Source organism: Castanea sativa, chromosome 7 (genome assembly GCF_040712315.1).
Source record: "Castanea sativa cultivar Marrone di Chiusa Pesio chromosome 7, ASM4071231v1".
In the NCBI taxonomy this organism is placed as follows: Eukaryota; Viridiplantae; Streptophyta; class Magnoliopsida; order Fagales; family Fagaceae; genus Castanea; species Castanea sativa.
This window is the reverse complement of record NC_134019.1, coordinates 9,198,118-9,215,535: the sequence shown is the minus strand read 5'-3', so window position 1 is coordinate 9,215,535 and position 17,418 is coordinate 9,198,118. Positions and strand designations below refer to the sequence as shown.

The 17,418-nt window shown below is 34.8% G+C and overlaps 2 protein-coding genes and 1 long non-coding RNA gene across 3 annotated transcripts; 1 reads left to right on the top strand and 2 right to left on the bottom strand.

Moving 5' to 3' along the window:
* Positions 1 to 280: 280 nt before the first annotated feature.
* On the top strand, positions 281 to 10,280 carry LOC142644625 (uncharacterized). Its single transcript, XM_075819204.1, has 4 exons — positions 281 to 645; positions 806 to 1,042; positions 5,532 to 6,803; positions 9,668 to 10,280. Exons 1-4 carry the CDS (start codon positions 389 to 391, stop codon positions 10,269 to 10,271), a joined length of 2,370 nt encoding a protein of 789 aa, XP_075675319.1. The 5' UTR covers positions 281 to 388; the 3' UTR covers positions 10,272 to 10,280.
* A 738-nt stretch (positions 10,281 to 11,018) lies between these two features.
* LOC142605345 (uncharacterized) lies at positions 11,019 to 12,630 on the bottom strand. The gene is made up of 2 exons (XR_012839015.1): positions 12,204 to 12,630; positions 11,019 to 11,402 (listed from the first exon to the last, which is right to left on the bottom strand). It is a non-coding gene; the product is annotated as an uncharacterized LOC142605345 (long non-coding RNA).
* Positions 12,631 to 15,056: 2,426 nt separating this feature from the next.
* Positions 15,057 to 17,037, bottom strand: LOC142643927 (uncharacterized). The gene is made up of 3 exons (XM_075818636.1): positions 16,842 to 17,037; positions 15,999 to 16,090; positions 15,057 to 15,908 (listed from the first exon to the last, which is right to left on the bottom strand). Exons 1-3 carry the CDS (start codon positions 17,035 to 17,037, stop codon positions 15,057 to 15,059), a joined length of 1,140 nt encoding a protein of 379 aa, XP_075674751.1.
* Between the last annotated feature and the right edge of the window lie 381 nt (positions 17,038 to 17,418).

Sequence of the window (17,418 nt, the reverse complement as noted above, 5' to 3'; positions counted from 1 at the left end):
TTTGTTCCAAACATATCCGTATATGACGAGTTTCTCTTCCATTGCTCTTGGTGCCTTCTTGCATGAATCAACAATCTATACTTATTTTTAAAAAATTCTATTTATTTATTATACTATTAAAGTCATAAATTATCTTGGTTATCCTCAATAATAGCATAATATAGGAACACAACTTTTGTCATAAATTTTGAAGTGATCAATAATAATAATAAAAAGCGATCCATGTAAAAGTAATTGTGTTGATCACCAAGTTGTGTCACAAGGCACAAAATTTCCTAAACGACTACACTTAGGAAAGCAAGCCAAGCCAAACGATTGCTCGTTTAACTACATAGCCCCGACAAGCTCAGAGCAAGAGACATAGCACACCATCGACAGAAAGCACAGAATGGAGAGGCGCGAGAAGAAGAGCGAACACCGAAAAAGGAAAAGAAAACCCGAAAATGACAAAAGCCTTCAACTTCTTCAACTTGCCGATGCTGACACCATCTTCTCTCTACTGCTCGCAGCAATCCACAACTCTGACACACCCAGTTCCCTCGCTTTGATCAAGAAATGCCTCATCAAACTCAAACCCACTTTTCTTTCACAGAACCAGAACCCCAACCCGATCCTCTCTTTGCTTCCATTCCTTCTCACTTCCAAGTAATCCCTTCAAAGCTTTCATCTTTTTGATTAAATATCACAAACCCATTTCAAATTTTTGATATATCTTCGAGTTTTTTGTTGCAGAAGTGATCTTTTCGATTAAATAAAGCAACCCCATTTTGAATTTTAGCTAATTGTTTGAGTTTTTTGGTTGCAGAAGTGCAGAAATAGTGTGTTACAGTGCTGAAATTGTGGGGGCATTGTCTCTGTACTCGCTGGAGTTGAACGAACAGGTTGGTTTGGATGGTGAGATTGTGAAAAGTTTGGTCTTGGCATTGGGGAATTGGAAGAAAAGGAGAGTGTTGATGGCTGCCTGCAATGCTGTTTTGGATATGGCGACAACCCCAGTTGCTAGGCAATGCCTGCTGAGGTTTTTCGCTTTGGAGAATCTAATGTGAGTGTCTATTTGAAGTTTTATCATGTTTTTATTAGTTGAGTAGTTGTTGTTTCCTTTCTTCTAATTGAAAATTATGATATTGCTGGTTGGTTTGCTTGATAAATGAGGAAACAAATTTCTTTAGAACTGTTTTTTTGTTGTTGTTGTTGGTAATGTGAGGAGGATATTGCCTTATTTAATATACATTTATTTTATAAAATTAGATGAATGGTTAAAATTTAGTAGAAATGGTACATACCAAAAAAAGAAAGTGTGTACCATAGAATGACCCGCGATATAAATGAGGAAAATAAATGAGGTTCTGTTTTTTAGAATTATGGTATCTGGTCTTTGGTTTCTCAGTAGTAGGAAAGACTCAAGTGGATTAAGTCAAATTGTTTTTTTGGGTTATTTCAGTGTATGCTAAAACAAATTAATCACAATGGTTTCTCTATTTATCAATATGAAATATGCAAGTATATATATTTTTTCTTTTTAATTTATAAATTTTCAAAGATTTCAATTCCATTGTGGTGTTTTGGTGGTGATATCCATATTCGTGTCATTTATTGATTTACAAATTATCAAAGATTTCTTTGCTTTAATCTCGTTTGTTACTAGAATTTTATCTTAAACTCTTCTTCTACATCATACTGAAGGCCTGGCCTACATGAAGATGTAAGCAGACATATGTCATGTTTGTTGCTAGAATTTTTTCTTCAACCCTTCTTCTACATCATCATGAAAGGAAGGTCAAAGTTATGATTGAGGGTTGTCAAGAGCCTTATAGCTCAGTGGAATTATCCCGTCTCCTTTACATGGAGAACCAAGGTTTGAACACCCACCCCCCCTCCCCCACATATTGTAAAATTTAATAAATAAAAAAAGAACTTATGATTGAGGATTAAAGGTTGAAGTTCCAGAATCTAATGGTTCAATGCATCCAGATGAGTTTTTGGATTGGGCTACTTGGGTTGAGCAATTTAGTGGATGGAAGGAGTTACCTAATCACAAGAAGGCCAAATATCTTGTAATCAGGCTTCAAGGACATGCTATAACCTGGTGGGTTTTCATAGTGTGCGAGAAAGAAAGGGAAAGGGGAAGGTTGATAATTTGGAGAAGATGAGGGAAAGAATGCCCCAAAAATTTCTTCCACCAGACTATGCCCAGAATTTTCTTTTCTAGTTTTATCATATAATCCAAGGCATGAGAAGTGTTGAAGAGCATACAACTGAATTTATGAGCTTCTTTCATGAATCAAATTCATGGGAATGCTGATTCAGGTGATTGCAGGATACATCACAGGGTTGAATTCACATGTTTAAGAGAAAGTTTGTTCTCATAGGAACTTATCAAAAAAAAACAAAAATTGTTCTCATAGGATGGTTTGAGTTAATGAGGTCTGAAGAAAGAGTTAGAATGATGTCAAAAAGGCTGGAAAAATGAGATTTTTTAGTGAACATACAATATAGAATCAAGAGATTATGTCAAGGAGCAAGCAACAATTAATTATGCCATGGGGGTAAAAAGAGTACCAGCTTTTCTAAAAGGAAAGGGTGAAAGCTTGAAGTGTTTCAGGTGTCCAAAGCCAGGTCTTAAGTCACATGTTATCCACAAAGAGTTATGACAAGTGAGATAGATGAGTTAGTAGTTGAAAAAAGTGAGAGTAAAAATTAGGAACTCACTTGCGGTGGCACCAGCATGACTTTACTAGTAAAGGGCGCTGACATTTTGAATTTGAAGGGTCCGAATCTAAACAGAATGACATAATTGTCTGAGCTTGAGGAAAGGTGAAAATTGCAACATCATCATTAATTCAGGAAGTGGAAGTAATTTTATCTCCAAAGACCTTGTTACAACATTGAACTTGAAATCGGGCATATCCTAAATCTTATTCTGTGAGTTGGTTTACTGTCCTAAACCTTATTTCATGAGTTGTTTTAAAAGGAGAATCGAGCTAAAGGTCACCAATAGGTGTTTCATGTTTTGCTTGAGTTTTCAATGGGTAAGGATTAAGGCATATCTTAACAAAATCAAATGCGATGTTCTTCCCTTAGAAACATGCCATATGATTTTCTGTCAACTGTGGGAGTTTGATAGAGATGTGATACATGATGGCAGAGACAATATTCATTTACTTGAGAAAGATTTTTTAAAAATCCTGCTAGTTCTATCCCAATTCTAGGAGAAATATGGGCAGGTTACATCTAACTTTTCAGTGCCACATGTGCAAGTGAAAAAGGAAGAATATTTCAACAAACAGAAGACTATGATGACAAGGAACTACAAGAAGCCTCACATTGAAAAAATTTGGGTTTTTAAGGGGCAAGAATCAATGAATTCTTTGAAGATGCATACAATATAGAAGCTTGAGGACTATTTTTTCACAAACCTCAGAGGAATGATGCATCAAGCTATACAATTGTTGCTAAAACTAAGAAACTGTTCTTCTCAGGTCTCGTGTCAGTCAAAAAAGAATTCAATGAAGTTAATGTCTAAGTAATAAATGAGTCAAGGAAATCTCACATCTTTTTTGGTATAAGAGTTATTGATGTTTATGTTTCCCTTTTATCTTACAGAATAGGACTCTGAATTACAGAGATACTCTTCGGTCTATTTGAGGGTCTCAAAGGGCTGTTCCTAAAATATTTATTCTGGTCTGAGCTTTATGTGTAAAAGGCTGAGGCCTAGTTTCCTATAAAGTTTCTATTTTATAGAAGCTTGGCTGTATTTTTGAACAGAAAGCTATTCAATCAAGTTTTGGGACCTCTTTTCATTGTTCTCCCAATTTTCTGCCAATAAATCAACTTTATTTTTTCACCAGTGTTGAGTTTGTTAGGTTTTCTGATGCAAAATTAAATCAGTGGCCTTTTGGGCTGCATCATTTCAGGTGGTAAAAAGGGAAGAAAATAGAGGTTTACAGGACTGTTCTCTTGCTGTAACTATTAATCTGTGAACAGTGCACCGAGAAGAAGAAAAAAGAAAGAAAAAGCCTAATCTTTCATTTATTGTGTTGACTTTAACTTGATATCTTAGTAGTTAGTATATCTTGAGGGTTTATATTCAGCAAACAGATAAATATCCAAATATGCATTGAGAGCTCCCAAAAAAGATTTTTAATTTCCCTTCTACCAGTTAAACCCTCTCAAAGAGTAGTTTATTAGTGCATATATCCATTGATTCTTAACCCAAATACATTTCTTTGCTAAATGACAAATATACAACTTTAATCCTCATCTTATTTTTTGCATCCATTGAAAGCACATTATTTTCTCCCTCAAGTGGGTATGGGTGAAAAACTCTCCAGCTTCTGCAACTTAAACATCCACCACTGCTGAACACCTTTAATTATCATCTGCAAATTAAAAGATAAAAGGGTCTTGGTCTGGAAGAGGTTCAGCTAGTGAATAATGGGATTTTGGTGATTAGTCATGCAAATGACTTCTTGGCATTTTGTTACGAGTTTGCTCATGTACTAGTTGAACTCTGGGTTTTAGTTTTCCTTGATGCTATTTATTTGATGTAGGAAAATTTTGGATATTTGTCTGTGTGTGCTTATGGTGGGTTTAGGGTTATGAGAACTTTTGGATCTAGAGTTTAGAAGTTGTTGAAGAAAGGGTTATGGGGTTTTGTTATGAATTAAAAGATGGTTTCATGAGTTATTTGATTGCAATTTGGTAGAAGAAAGAATGAGAGTTTTCAGGGTAATACAACCTAAGGTACTTAGGATCTCCTAATGAAAGATTAAATTTTTCTCTAAGAAAATACAACCTAAGATACTTAGGATCTCCTAAAAAATTCTAGACTCAACTACCAAAATGCCCTTACTTCACAGGAATTGTTAATATTACAATTTTTCCCCTTACTACAAAGTTGACCATTACCTATCAAATAAAATTGCAAATAAAAAATTGTTTTAACTATAAGACGCACATAACCAGACCTTTAAAATGTACAACTTTTACTTTAATTGGACTTTACACATGGGTCCCATAAAATAAATATTGAATGGGCAAATTTTGCGAAGTAACAACAAATCAATCTTTCATGGCCACACCGTTATGTCTCACTAATATTAGTTGTTTTTGCATGTGTAGGAAACACCTAGACATATTAATCATCTGTAACTTTCTTGATCTTTATGATTATTGCTTTCTTCTGGTGATTTATTGCTTGAGTAATGAATTGTCATGACACTGAAGTTACTGGGCCATGAGACTTGAACAAATTAAAGGCTTGTGTTGACATTGATTCTTGTGCCATTTTAAACCATGCTGAAAAATAAATGGTCTCTCTGCAGCTTTCACATCTTATCTATATAGCAGAATGAATTTAGGTTCCATATCTGATGGTATATTTGGCTAATGAGTTCTAAAATGACTCCTCCTTCCCTCGTATGAGCAAGGTGGAGGGTGGGAGTGCATGTGTAATACCAATAAAAAAAATCTGATAGTATACTTGGTAATTTGAATAAAGGCATTGAATAATTTGACTTAACTTTCATTAGGTCTGGATTCCTTCAGGTTCCTAAATCTTCAGTGACGCAAGTATCTCTATGTACTTTGGATGATGAAACTGTAGATGGTGGAAGTGTTGCCTGTCTCAAGATCGGGTTTGAGGATGATGAACTTCCAGTATTACTTCTTACTGCATCTATAATTCTCATTAATTCGTGCAACATTGAGCTATTGGGAAAGATCCCAAGAAACCTCTCTGAGACTTTCTTGGCCTTTTTGAAAAATCTATGGGCTGAAGTGCATAATCAAATATTGCTTGCCAACACCATGAAGTCTAGCCAAGAGGGACAGTTTGTTATGAGTAACATTAGAGTTAATAATCTGGCAGAAAGCATCTTTAGGCTTTCTATGAATAGTAGTGAAGTTGCAACAACTCTTCCTGTTGAGGTTGTTAAAAGAAGTATTTTTGGTTTGACTAAGTCTAGTTTTGAAAATTTCATGTTAAGTCACTGGGAGGCATCACCCTTTCTCATAAGAAAACTTTCAAGGGCTTTAAACGAGAAAGATGATGTTTTCAGTTCATTTATAGAGTCTCTAGGTTTGGTTGAAACAGATCCTTCTTTTCTTTCTTCAATCCTTCGAAATTTAGTTTCTTGTTTTCCTATTGCTTCAGATGAACTAGATGTCCTTAGTTTCTTAAAGGAAGTGAGAAATATTTTGGGTTGTCCTATAATCTATCATCAGGACATTCGAGTTTTAAGAACAGAAAGGAAAACTAAAAGAGAGGTGCATTTCTTTCAGGAGAGTCTGGACTCTTGCTGCAAAAAAGATTGTCAATTTTTTAACATTGACGATTTTTTGAAATGTGAAGAAGCATATAAAGAAGGTTATACAGTTGCTCTTCGTGGCATGGAATTTCGCTTCAAGTGTATTGCTGCTATTGCAAATGGATTAGCATCTATCTTTGGTCAACCATCTGTAGGTGTCAATATGTATTTGACACCACCCAATTCTCAAGGGCTGGCTCGTCACTTTGATGACCATTGTGTGTTTGTTTTCCAACTTTTTGGAACTAAACAATGGACAGTTTTTTCTCAGCCGAATGTGCAATTACCTCGCCTCTATGGTCCTGATAGACTACATGATGCAGAGGTTGAGAATTCAGTGACCAAGTGCCGCAAAATTTTGCTGAAGGAAGGTGATATTTTGTATATTCCCAGAGGTGTTCTTCATGAGGCATGTACAGATAATGGTGGTCCCAATGAGTCCACTGCATGTTCCTTACATCTTACACTTGGTATTGAGGTTGAACCTCCTTTTGAGTAAGTAAAAGTTAATTTTTTTTCCTCTCTAGTTCTCTTCCATATTTGATTCTAATGATTGAACTGGTGATGGTTTCTCAGTCATTATATGTGGGAAGTTGTGGCTTTTCTTGTGGATATTTTGCTTTATGTTCTATTTTTCAAGTTTAGGTGGGGTTGCTGAGTATCATGAGGCTGATTTCAGATTTGACATATGATAATAATTCTGTGTTGGATTTTTGTACAACCTTTCCAATTCCTCAGCTAGACAAATCATTCTGCAAGGGAAAAAAAAACATAGTACATTTGGACACAAATGGATACATTATTTGAATGGTGTGACACATAAATATGCACTAGCTTAACACTTATCAAAAAAAATAAATATGCACTAGCTTAACATAATCGGTAATTTCTCAGATATATCAATTTAAATCCCTAAGAACACCAGTAATTAACATTACATCTAGTATATATACAGGATTTCTTTTGTTCTCTACTGCATCCTGAAATAAATATGAAATTAATATTTTCAATGCAATGCTTCTTTTATAATTGTGTTCTTAACCATTCAAATAACTTTAACTTATTTTCCCTGAGTTTTTTAAAACTTTACTGAGAACAATAAGGCAGTCAGCATAGGCATTGTCACTAAGTAACCCAATTAAGTATCATGGTTGTATTTAGCATATCACGCCACACTGATAATACTTTTGATGGAAATGTATATGACATAAGTATATACCATACTTTTCTGAGCTTGATTTAAAAGGAGCTTGGAACACATCACAATTAATTACAGGAAACGGTTATATAGTTGTGGAACTACACATTATTTATCTGTTCATTTATTTATTTTTTTGTTCTTCTTTCTGGTTTGGTAGACATTTTAGAAAGAAAGAGATCCAAAATTTTTATCAACAATCTACTTATTGATATCAATTAATGCATATATCATACAAATCCTAATTTATTTACTAACTGCAAAGTATGAAAAAGATGATGGTCTACCCATTATTTTTGGTTAAATAAACACAATTCTTGCCTCTTTCATAATACAGTTAGTGTTTTGTTTTCTATGTACTGTTCTATCAATTAATTTTTTTGTTAAAAAAAAAAAAAGGTGAAATGATATATGATATGACAATAAATAATTTCAATGAACAGGAATCTATGCTCTTATGTGATTAAGATTCAATAACTATTGATGTTGTGGGGGCAAAATTGACCCTTGATTACTTTGCCACGGTCCGTCGGTCACATGCTTATATTTTTCTCCTGGTAGACATTATACATGATTCATTAGATATCTCTGGTCATTACATCATATGGGTCACTCTGTTTGGTGATCATGCTTGGATTCCAAAATAATCAATCAATGATTGAATTGCTTGAGCCTGGATGTCGGTATCCCTATCCATTTAGATATCAACAGTCATCTTTGACTGATTAGCATTGCCATGTCCATTGGTCCACTCCACAAAAAAGGATTCAATTAAATTGGTCAGTCAGTCAATTCATGGATCTAGGCTCTTTTTAACACATGCGTTAGCCCATCTATTGCAATCCAAACACTATGAACCACCAACACTCTCATGAATGACAATATTAAAGGACTACTTACCAATAAATAAATAAAATGCCCCCCAACTCTTAGTGTTCTCTTTACCAAATGCACTCCCCTCCCCCACTCCCTCTTCCAAGAAAAAAAAAAAGGAAAAAGAAGAAGAAAAAAAAAAAACTCTTTACTGAGTGTATGTTTGTGGGGCCATTTTTAAATTTTCCTTTCTGCTTTATAAGTATCTCATTATTCAACAACTCCTCAGAAACATCCATCTAGAGGTTGCGTTTGAATGTTCATTGATGCACATCATTATTCATTTCAATGTTTTTTTCTCAAATTCTTTATACGGGTCTTGGTATCTTCTTAATGATTAGAATGATAGAGTCAAAAGCTGAGAACAGTGCATGTGGGCTGACACATGTCCTTGACCAAGTTATGTTATATACACATTTATATGTCTATGAGACATAGAGACAGGGTTTAGGACCCAATGTCTTTGGAAAGCTGAATTATGGTCTGCCTTTAAAATTTAATAGGGTAATAATCAAGCATATGCCAATCATCTCCAAGATGTTATAGTGATCTGCTTTACATAGTATATTGAAATGGTATGCATTATGTGTCTGTTTTTACCTGTGTACATGTACATGTGAGTTTATTTGCGTAAAGTGATAGGATTTGAATCCATTTAAGTAGAGGCTAATTCACTTATGATTATATTATTTAAAGGATTGACATAAGTGAATTTAAAGGTCAACTGTGCTTGACAATGTGAAATCGTTTATACTGCCCACAAATGATTTGTTCATAGAAAGTTTGCTATGATATCAATTTCAACCATGATAATGATCAAAACAGGCTTACGGCTATGAATTATTAAAAATAAAATTTTAAACACATGAAGCAAAATGAAAGTGTTGGTCTTGATATGATTAAGAGCTGGATTAGTTTTTACATATGAGGGGTTTGTAAGATTACATTTCTTAGAATAAAAGTTAAAAATTAATTCATCCTGTCCTATCAGCTGAATGTTTTGGAACAAGTGGTAGTCTATTATGGTATTTGAGTGGGAGGTTGTGAGCTTTGAATCCATCTTCACTCTACCTCCTATTTAAAAATTAAAAAATTCTGTGTTGGGTCCCACTTATTGAGGGGGACTTTGAGCCCACAAGGAAGTGTTAGAATAATGGTTAAGTGTGCACCCTTTCCAATAGGCTTAAGTTTTTTGGACAAATTGTAGTTTATTGACATTGAACTTGAACGTGCTGTAAAATATAACTGTGCTTTATCATCCCTATATTGATTCTTTTATTTAACCTAGGTGGGAAGGATTTGCTCATGTTGCACTTTGTTGCTGGAACCAAAGGCAACCTCAGGATGCCCCTTCTTCTGAGTCTGTATTAGAATTTCTTGATGTTATTTCTGTGAATCTCTTGCATGTTGCAATTGGGCTAATAGGAGATTCTGATCCTACCTTCCGGAAGGCTTGTTTGGTTGGTGCAATGTCTTTGCCATCAGACACCAGTTATAGGCTTGATCAGAATCAGAAAACCATTTTCAGTTACTTGATTAACAAAATCGATAGAGAGTCCAGGTTTATGGATGCTCTGAGGATTATAGAAGTTGCAATGCAGAAAAATGAAGATCCCTTTCAACGGATCAGATGGCTCCGGCTTCTCAATGCAGATGGAGAAACCACTGGACATGATTGGAATTTTTCTTTTATGGAGGCCTCTAAGTTATTCCCTTTATGCGTTGAACACAAAGACGAGGCAGAGGAAGCATTTATGCATGTAAAGTCTAGGTTTTGTGATGAAGTGTTATTTGGCGATGTATTAGATCGCTATAAATGGCTGCTTGACAAGTACAGGAAGGCCAGAAAGCAATATATGAATGGAATGATTTCACTGCAATGCACATCTTGATTTCTTTTACCTATGTTTCAAACTTTCTTCTTTGATGTTGTGCACTTTTTTTTTTCCTCTTTCTCTCAACAGGTTTTGCTGCTTTCCTTAGGTAAAGGAGTGTATCCAAAGGCAACCAATGCCGTTGGCAAAGGTAGTTTATTACCTCTCTGGCCAAAATAAGAACAGAATGTTCTTACCCTCCTCATTACCTTCTTATGATCTGATATCTGATTATTCTGATGGTAGGACACTTACCCTATTGAAATTTTGAAAATGGTATTAGGCCGTTTGTTCTGTTGAAAGTTGTTTTTGTAAGCTACTGGACACAAAATTCATTGACTTATGGCTGCACTAATTCTGACACTTGAGAAAAATGACAACGTTACATTGTTTAATTTCATTGAACTTAAAGAAAATGAAATATAAAGTTTGTCTGTTTTGGAGAAAATGTTATATTTTTGCAATGACACTTGTGCAATATTTGGATGAGAAAATTTTTAAGTGAGATTATATTCAAAGTTGTCATTTGAGAATTTTCAATATTGATTTTCCTATTTTGGATTAATAATACAGCTGTTTCATAAAACTTGTAGGTTTTTTGAATTTGGGATTTTCAAGATCTAAATCTATATTCAAATATCATAATGGTTCATAGAAGTGTGTGAACTTTTGAAGAAAAAGGATTTGAATATCAGTCCCATAGTTTTATTGGTATTGAATAAAGTCTCAAAAGTACAATTTTTTCCATTGATAAATTTCATGGAAGGATTCAAACCTATTGATATTAATATGTAGATAAGAAATTACATGTAAGATGTCATTTTAAATTCATAACACTGACTTTAATTTACAAACCTGCAAAGATAAAAGTGCACAAAACAATATCCTATTTCAAGGTGGGGGAAAAAACATCGATAGTAAATACTTTGTCTTTACTTTTTTAATCTATTCAAACATAATACACAACTTCCTCATAAAAGAGAATAAGCAGTCTTAAGGTTTAGGGTGTCTAGGAGTTGGAGTTGGATGTGTTGTCACCCCATGGTAATCTACTTGGTAGACAAGCTCATCTAAATTGTACCCGCTGCTTGTACTTTTCTTTGCCATGGAACCTTCTTGGATGGTAGATCCTTTCATCTCTTCAACATTCTGCATTTCAAAGACCATTAATGTTTTTTGTACTATGATTCAAATGTAAACAAATTAAGGAAGAGTAGTGGAATGAAAAGCTGAAGATTACATTTGATGTAAGAATTTAAAATCAAGGGATCTAAGTAGCAATTTTTTAGTATAATTTGCTTGTTAATACATGGTTCTTTTGAGCAATAAGAAAAGGGCAATGTTTAGGTCCAATACATTGGAGCATTCGATCCAAGTCATGTCCATAAAAAAATAAAATAAAATAAAATAAATTGTTTCAATAAATCATGTGTTATGACTTTGAAACATATGACACGAATAATTCAAATCTATATGCTAGAAAGGTTGAAATCCGACAATAAATTTGTCAATTAAAAAATTGATGCTTTTCATATATTTCATTCAATTCATTTCAATTAAATATAAAAATTGGAAACATTATCTTCCAATGTTTCCATTCCAATGAATCTAAACAGAATTTTGGTTCTCCTTTTCATAGTTTCAAAACCACTAGTACTAAATCATCCTCCATTATGCTGAATTGAATGGTATTTTTAACTTTGTCAATGTTGAATTTTTCTAAAATTGTATTAAGTGTTATTATTTTAAATTTTAAATGATGCGACATTCTATATACTATTAGATCCTGTAAATAAAATCTTTTTTATAAAATGAATTATTTCCTTTTGAATTAGAAATGATCATGTTTGTGAAAACAATTAGAACCATATCTACATCAAATAATTTCATCATGCTTCTTTTAACAAACCATTTGAAACACTAAACATCAAAAGGGAATATATAACTTGCCTTGATTTTGTGGTATTTGTGCTTGTCATGAGTCATAAACATGCTCAGTTTCCTCAAGGCCTGCCTTTCTTGGAGTAAAATGGTGGAAGAGGAGGTGCTGACAGTCAGAGGGAACAGGTACAAAATGGTGGTAAGGACACACAAGAAAATTATATAAGAAGAAGATTTCATTATTTATATAGCTAAAATATAAACTTCCTAATACTTTGTGAGTAAAATAGGCAGAAATCTTAGCCAAGTATATATAGAAGAGCAAAACATGTGAGAGAGGGAGAGAGAGAGTCTATTATTGCTTAAAGGGGCTGGGGAAACATGTCTGAGCCCATGCCTATGATTCTGATGCTAATGAAAATGAGAGAGAAACAAGGCCAACCCAAAACTCTGAGCCCTACTGAACACAAGCAATGTCCCATGCTCTTTCCAAATCAACTCTCTTGGGGGACTCTTGATGTATTAAAGTGGACCAATTCATATTCAACTTTGGGCATTGTTTGGCCAGGTAAATTGAAAAAATTGATTTCATGTGCATGTTCCACGACAAACAAAACCGGTCACGGTTAAATCATTGATCAATGTTTTGTCCTCATCAATATGGACTCCATCGGGTTATGTCATCTTTTGGCAGCCTCCCTCTCTCTCTCTTTCTCCATGTATTCTCCATTTTATTTGAAATGAATTCATTTTATAGTTAAGATTTATTTTATGAATCTAACAATATACAGAATATCACATTTCAATTCAAGCATTGGCCCTTGGCAATCTCGCAAAGTGCACTCATTAACAAAGAATTTAATGAGTCACATTACATTGGAAAGTAACAAAAACTAATAAACAAATATTTCTTTAATTAAAAGTGGCTCAGTTCCCTAAAAAAGTTGGTCAAATACAATAATAAAACTCAACATTAACCCCAATGCACTTTGAAACTTGTTAACGAGACTTTTTTTTTTGGTGATTATTATCAATCTTTACATATTTTGGGAATTTCTCTTTCTAATAATGTTGTTCTATCATATGAATGGAGTATGAAATTTCCCTATGTTGTGTGCATAATCTCATGTGCTAGCCGTACGAATGACTGGTTTCAATATTCTTTCAACGATGCCATGGCCCATAGTACATTTTCATTGTCAGCAATATTGGCATGGAATTACTGATAGATTGAACCTTTCTTTCCCCATAATATGGCATCATGAAAGATGGGTTCATGGGAGAAAAGATTATTGAACCGTAGCTGAAGTAGGCAAATCCCCCCCCCCCCCCCCCCAGCAGAGTCTAAAATTGTGGATTCTCTCTTTAAGAGAGATTGAACTGACAAGTTCTTTTTTTAGCAAGCTTTCAAACTTGTTATATATGTTCATTGTAATTCATTTTGCTTTGAGTGCAAGAAAGCTAATCCTAATCTTACTTAGACTGCAGGTAATCCTAACTTTGTAGTGTAACTGTGTAAGTTTTATAACCTTAAGTTAGCTCATGGTTAGTTTAAGATTTAGCAAACAAACGAGTTTGTTTAGTCTCAATTCACTCTAATATTACGATTTAACTTCGTTTACAAAGGATTATAGGTCGGTAATTGCCTCAATGAAGCGGGCTTTACTAAATTAAGTATGTTGATGCAAAGTGCAGTAAAAAGACAAAATTAAAGAAAGCAAATTCAACTAAAGATGTTACATTGTGAGGCAAAAATTATAATAAAACGACTACCATCGATGCATTTAAACTACAATAATTAAAATAAAATAACTTGCATTAACACACCAATCAGATATTAAAGTATCCTATTCTAAGAATAACAAGAGTAATGAGCATAGATGTGAGTGCTTGTGTCTTTTGCTTGCAATGAGAGTCTCTCTTTCTTTCTTTTCTTTTCTTTTTTTTTTTTTTTTTTTTTTTTTGAAAAAGGGGACCGGAGCAACCATTGTGACTCACCTCCTTGGGCATGATTATAGAGTCAGCCCCCACTAGAGCATGTAGGATTGAGCCATAACCTCACGAGAGAGTTAGAAGCTAGGGCTAGTTGCAAGTAGAAGTCCCACAGTTCGCCTATTGGGAATCGAATGTGGGACCTGGTGCTCCTGCGTTCACACTAAGACTACTAGGCCACCTCTCTCGGTGGTCAATGAGAGTTTCTATTTATACTTCAGGTTTTGATGATTATCTACTTTTAAGAAAAAATATTGTGTCAAATGATACTACATTATTTATATCAAAATCTAATAAACAAGAGACATGTGTGCAAAAAATAATTATCCACTAACATGAGTGAGTTAGTTTTTATTTTTTTTTTTGTTAACATGTCTCACACTTATTAGATTTTAATATTATTGACATAGTATTATTTGATATAAAATACATTTACTTGTGTCATGGATAATTCATCCTTAATCTATTAGGAAACTTGTCAGTCGTCCTATCTTCCTATTCAAATTAGGTGCTGACTTCTTTGTTTGAATTTTGATTCGCTACCTGCATCCTTCGTAGAATAATGCCACATGTTAATCATGATGATTTCGAGCCTTTAAAGTAGTTAGGCCTTTCTCCACATGTTGTGTCCCCGTGAATGATGACACTTGTATTTTTATTTTAGTACTAACATTCATAATTTACATTGGAGCTTTAATTTCTTGGAAAATTAAAGAATTCTGGGAATAAAATGAATGTATACTTTTCATCTCACATGAAAATTGAATCTTACCATGAATTTATTTGGTCGAACTTACTATTATGTAAGAAGAGGAAGTACACATTTTCATAAGCTAAATATTTTTTTTCCAAGCCTTTTAAGTAGTTTTTTTTTTTTTTTTTGAGAATAAATCTAACTTGGTTTTATTAAATTGAATCAACTACATCCAATTATAAAATCAAAACAATATGCGATGGGATATCTTCTATCCATACTTGAAAATCTGGCATGCGTAATGCATTTTTCACCAGACTATGAACTACCCTATTGCCGTTTCTCTTAACATGAGAATACGACAATCTTACATAACTATTAGCAACCCTTTTCACATCTTCTATTAGCAAACCTGTTGGAGATAGGCTACACTCCGCTGACTTCAGAGCTTTAATCAGTCCAGGAGAATCCCCCTCAAGAATAGCACTTCGGAAACCGAACTTAAGCACAAAGGACACGGCCTTCAGGGCAGCCAGCACCTCAATCTCCTCAGGCTTATATGCTTGATGGATTTTTCCTGAACAAGAAGCCAACACAACTCCATTATTATCCCGGATTACCACTCCAATTCCGGACATATTAGATTCACTAAAAACATCGCCATCAAAGTTTATTTTCACCAAACCATCTTGCGGACTTCTCCATCTCAAACCTTTATTGCTGCTATTCGTAACCTGCACTTCAGTAATCTGCAGATTAGCTCTAAATTGTGCCAGCGTTTGCTTCGCTTGTTCAACCATTTGATGAAGCGGAATAGCTTGTTGATTCACACAAGCTTTATTTCTTTGATTCCACACCATCCAAGCCGTATATGCAAACAACTCTAGTGACTTTCCTTCTGCAATCAGCCATGACAGCAGCTCTTTAACATTTATAAACTCAGCCTCAAACCTGAAACACCATTCTTCACAATCACCCCAAACCATTTCCAACTCCGGACATGACCAAAGAGCATGCTCAGTCTCCTCCACAGTAGAAAGACACCTCTCATTGATTGGGTCAGCTGTAATTTTCCTCTTCATCAACACCTGTTTTGTAGGAAGAGCATTACAACAAGCTCGCCAAAGAAAGTTTTTAATTTTTGGTGCAACTTGCAGCTGCCATATCCCCTTCCATACCTGTTTATCACGAATTGGTGGGACTTGTGGGCTTGCTTCCATCTCTGACTCTTGTTTGAGGAACATATAACCAGACTTGCATGTGTAGTTACCTGATGTAGAGTATGGCCAATACAAGGTGTCCTCAGTTGCAACTTGGCTAAGAGGAATCTTCTTGATCAACTAAGCATCCTCTTCGATAAATAAACCATCAATCAGCTTCTCATTCCATTTTCTTGTGTTTGTGTCTATGAGTGAATCCACCATATGATTTTCAAAACTCTCTAATGGACAAGTTGGCTGCCTTGGAGGGTGTTTTCTTGGCAGCCAACGTTGCTGCCATATATTAATTTTTTTCCCCACTTCCAATCCTCCAAATTGCCCCCCTTTGAATAATGTCTCTCCCCCTAAGGATAATCTTCCAAGCATAGAAACCTGGCAGCCTCCATTATTGAAGAATTTGGGAAGAAGCGAGCTTTAAATGCCTTATAGAAGAGTGAGGTCTTATTATGTAGGAGTTGCCAAGCTTGCTTTGCTAAAAGAGAGTCATTGAACATGGCAAGATCACGAAAATCCATACCACCAATGGTTTTAGATTTTTTCATATCCTCCCATTTAACCCAATGTATTTTTCTACGGTCACCCCGTTGTCCCCACCAAAACTTCTTAATAAGGGACTCAATCTCATTGCACAAACTTACCGGCAATTTAAAGCATCCCATAGTGTAAGTAGGGATAGCTTGAATAACTACCTTTAAAAGCACTTCCCTTCCGGCTTGGGAGAGTAATTTTGCTTCCCACCCTTAAAGTTTCCTCCAAACCTTCTCCTTTATATAATTAAAACTCTATTTTTTTTTCCTTTACCAACTAGAGAAGGCAGCCCAAGGTATTTCTCATAGTGCATGATTTCTAGCACTCCCAATTTCACCTTTATTTTGTGCTTGACCTCTTCCGGTACAAAGTTGCTAAAGAATAAAGAGGTCTTACTTTTATTTACTTTTTGCCCCGAGGCTTCCTCATACTTGTTTAGCAAGTCCATCACCTTGTCACACTCCTCCATTGTAGCCCTGCAAAAAATAAGACTATCATCTGCAAAGAGCTGATGCGTTAGTTTAGGATCTCTCCTACAAAGGGAGTAGCCATGGATATTGCCTTGTAATTTAGCCTTTTTAATCAAATCATTCAACCCTTCCGTACAAAGAAGGAATAGAAAAGGGGAAAGTGGGTCTCCTTGCCTTATCCTCCTTGTAGGAAAAATAATCCCACATGGTTCTCCATTCACCAAAACAAAATATGAAACTGTTTTCACACAACCCATCACAAAATTTATCCACCTCTCCCTAAAACTCATCTTCGTCATTTTCCCCTCTAAATAATACCACTCCACCCGGTCATAAGCCTTACTCATATCTAGTTTTAGTGTCATATACCCATAAGATCC

Bases quoted from the DNA above. Each gene is read 5' to 3' on its own strand.
- LOC142644625 (XM_075819204.1), top strand. From the start codon at position 389: ATGGAGAGGCGCGAGAAGAAGAGCGAACACCGAAAAAGGAAAAGAAAA. The intron at 646-805 runs GTAATCCCTTCA...TTTTGGTTGCAG, and splicing joins CCATTCCTTCTCACTTCCAA to AAGTGCAGAAATAGTGTGTT. The intron at 1,043-5,531 runs GTGAGTGTCTAT...AACTTTCATTAG, and splicing joins TTCGCTTTGGAGAATCTAAT to GTCTGGATTCCTTCAGGTTC.
- LOC142643927 (XM_075818636.1), bottom strand. From the start codon at position 17,037: ATGGAGGAGTGTGACAAGGTGATGGACTTGCTAAACAAGTATGAGGAA. The intron at 16,091-16,841 runs GTAAAGGAAAAA...ACTCTACATCAG, and splicing joins TGGGCTGCCTTCTCTAGTTG to GTAACTACACATGCAAGTCT. The intron at 15,909-15,998 runs GTATGGAAGGGG...CCTACAAAACAG, and splicing joins CACCAATTCGTGATAAACAG to GTGTTGATGAAGAGGAAAAT.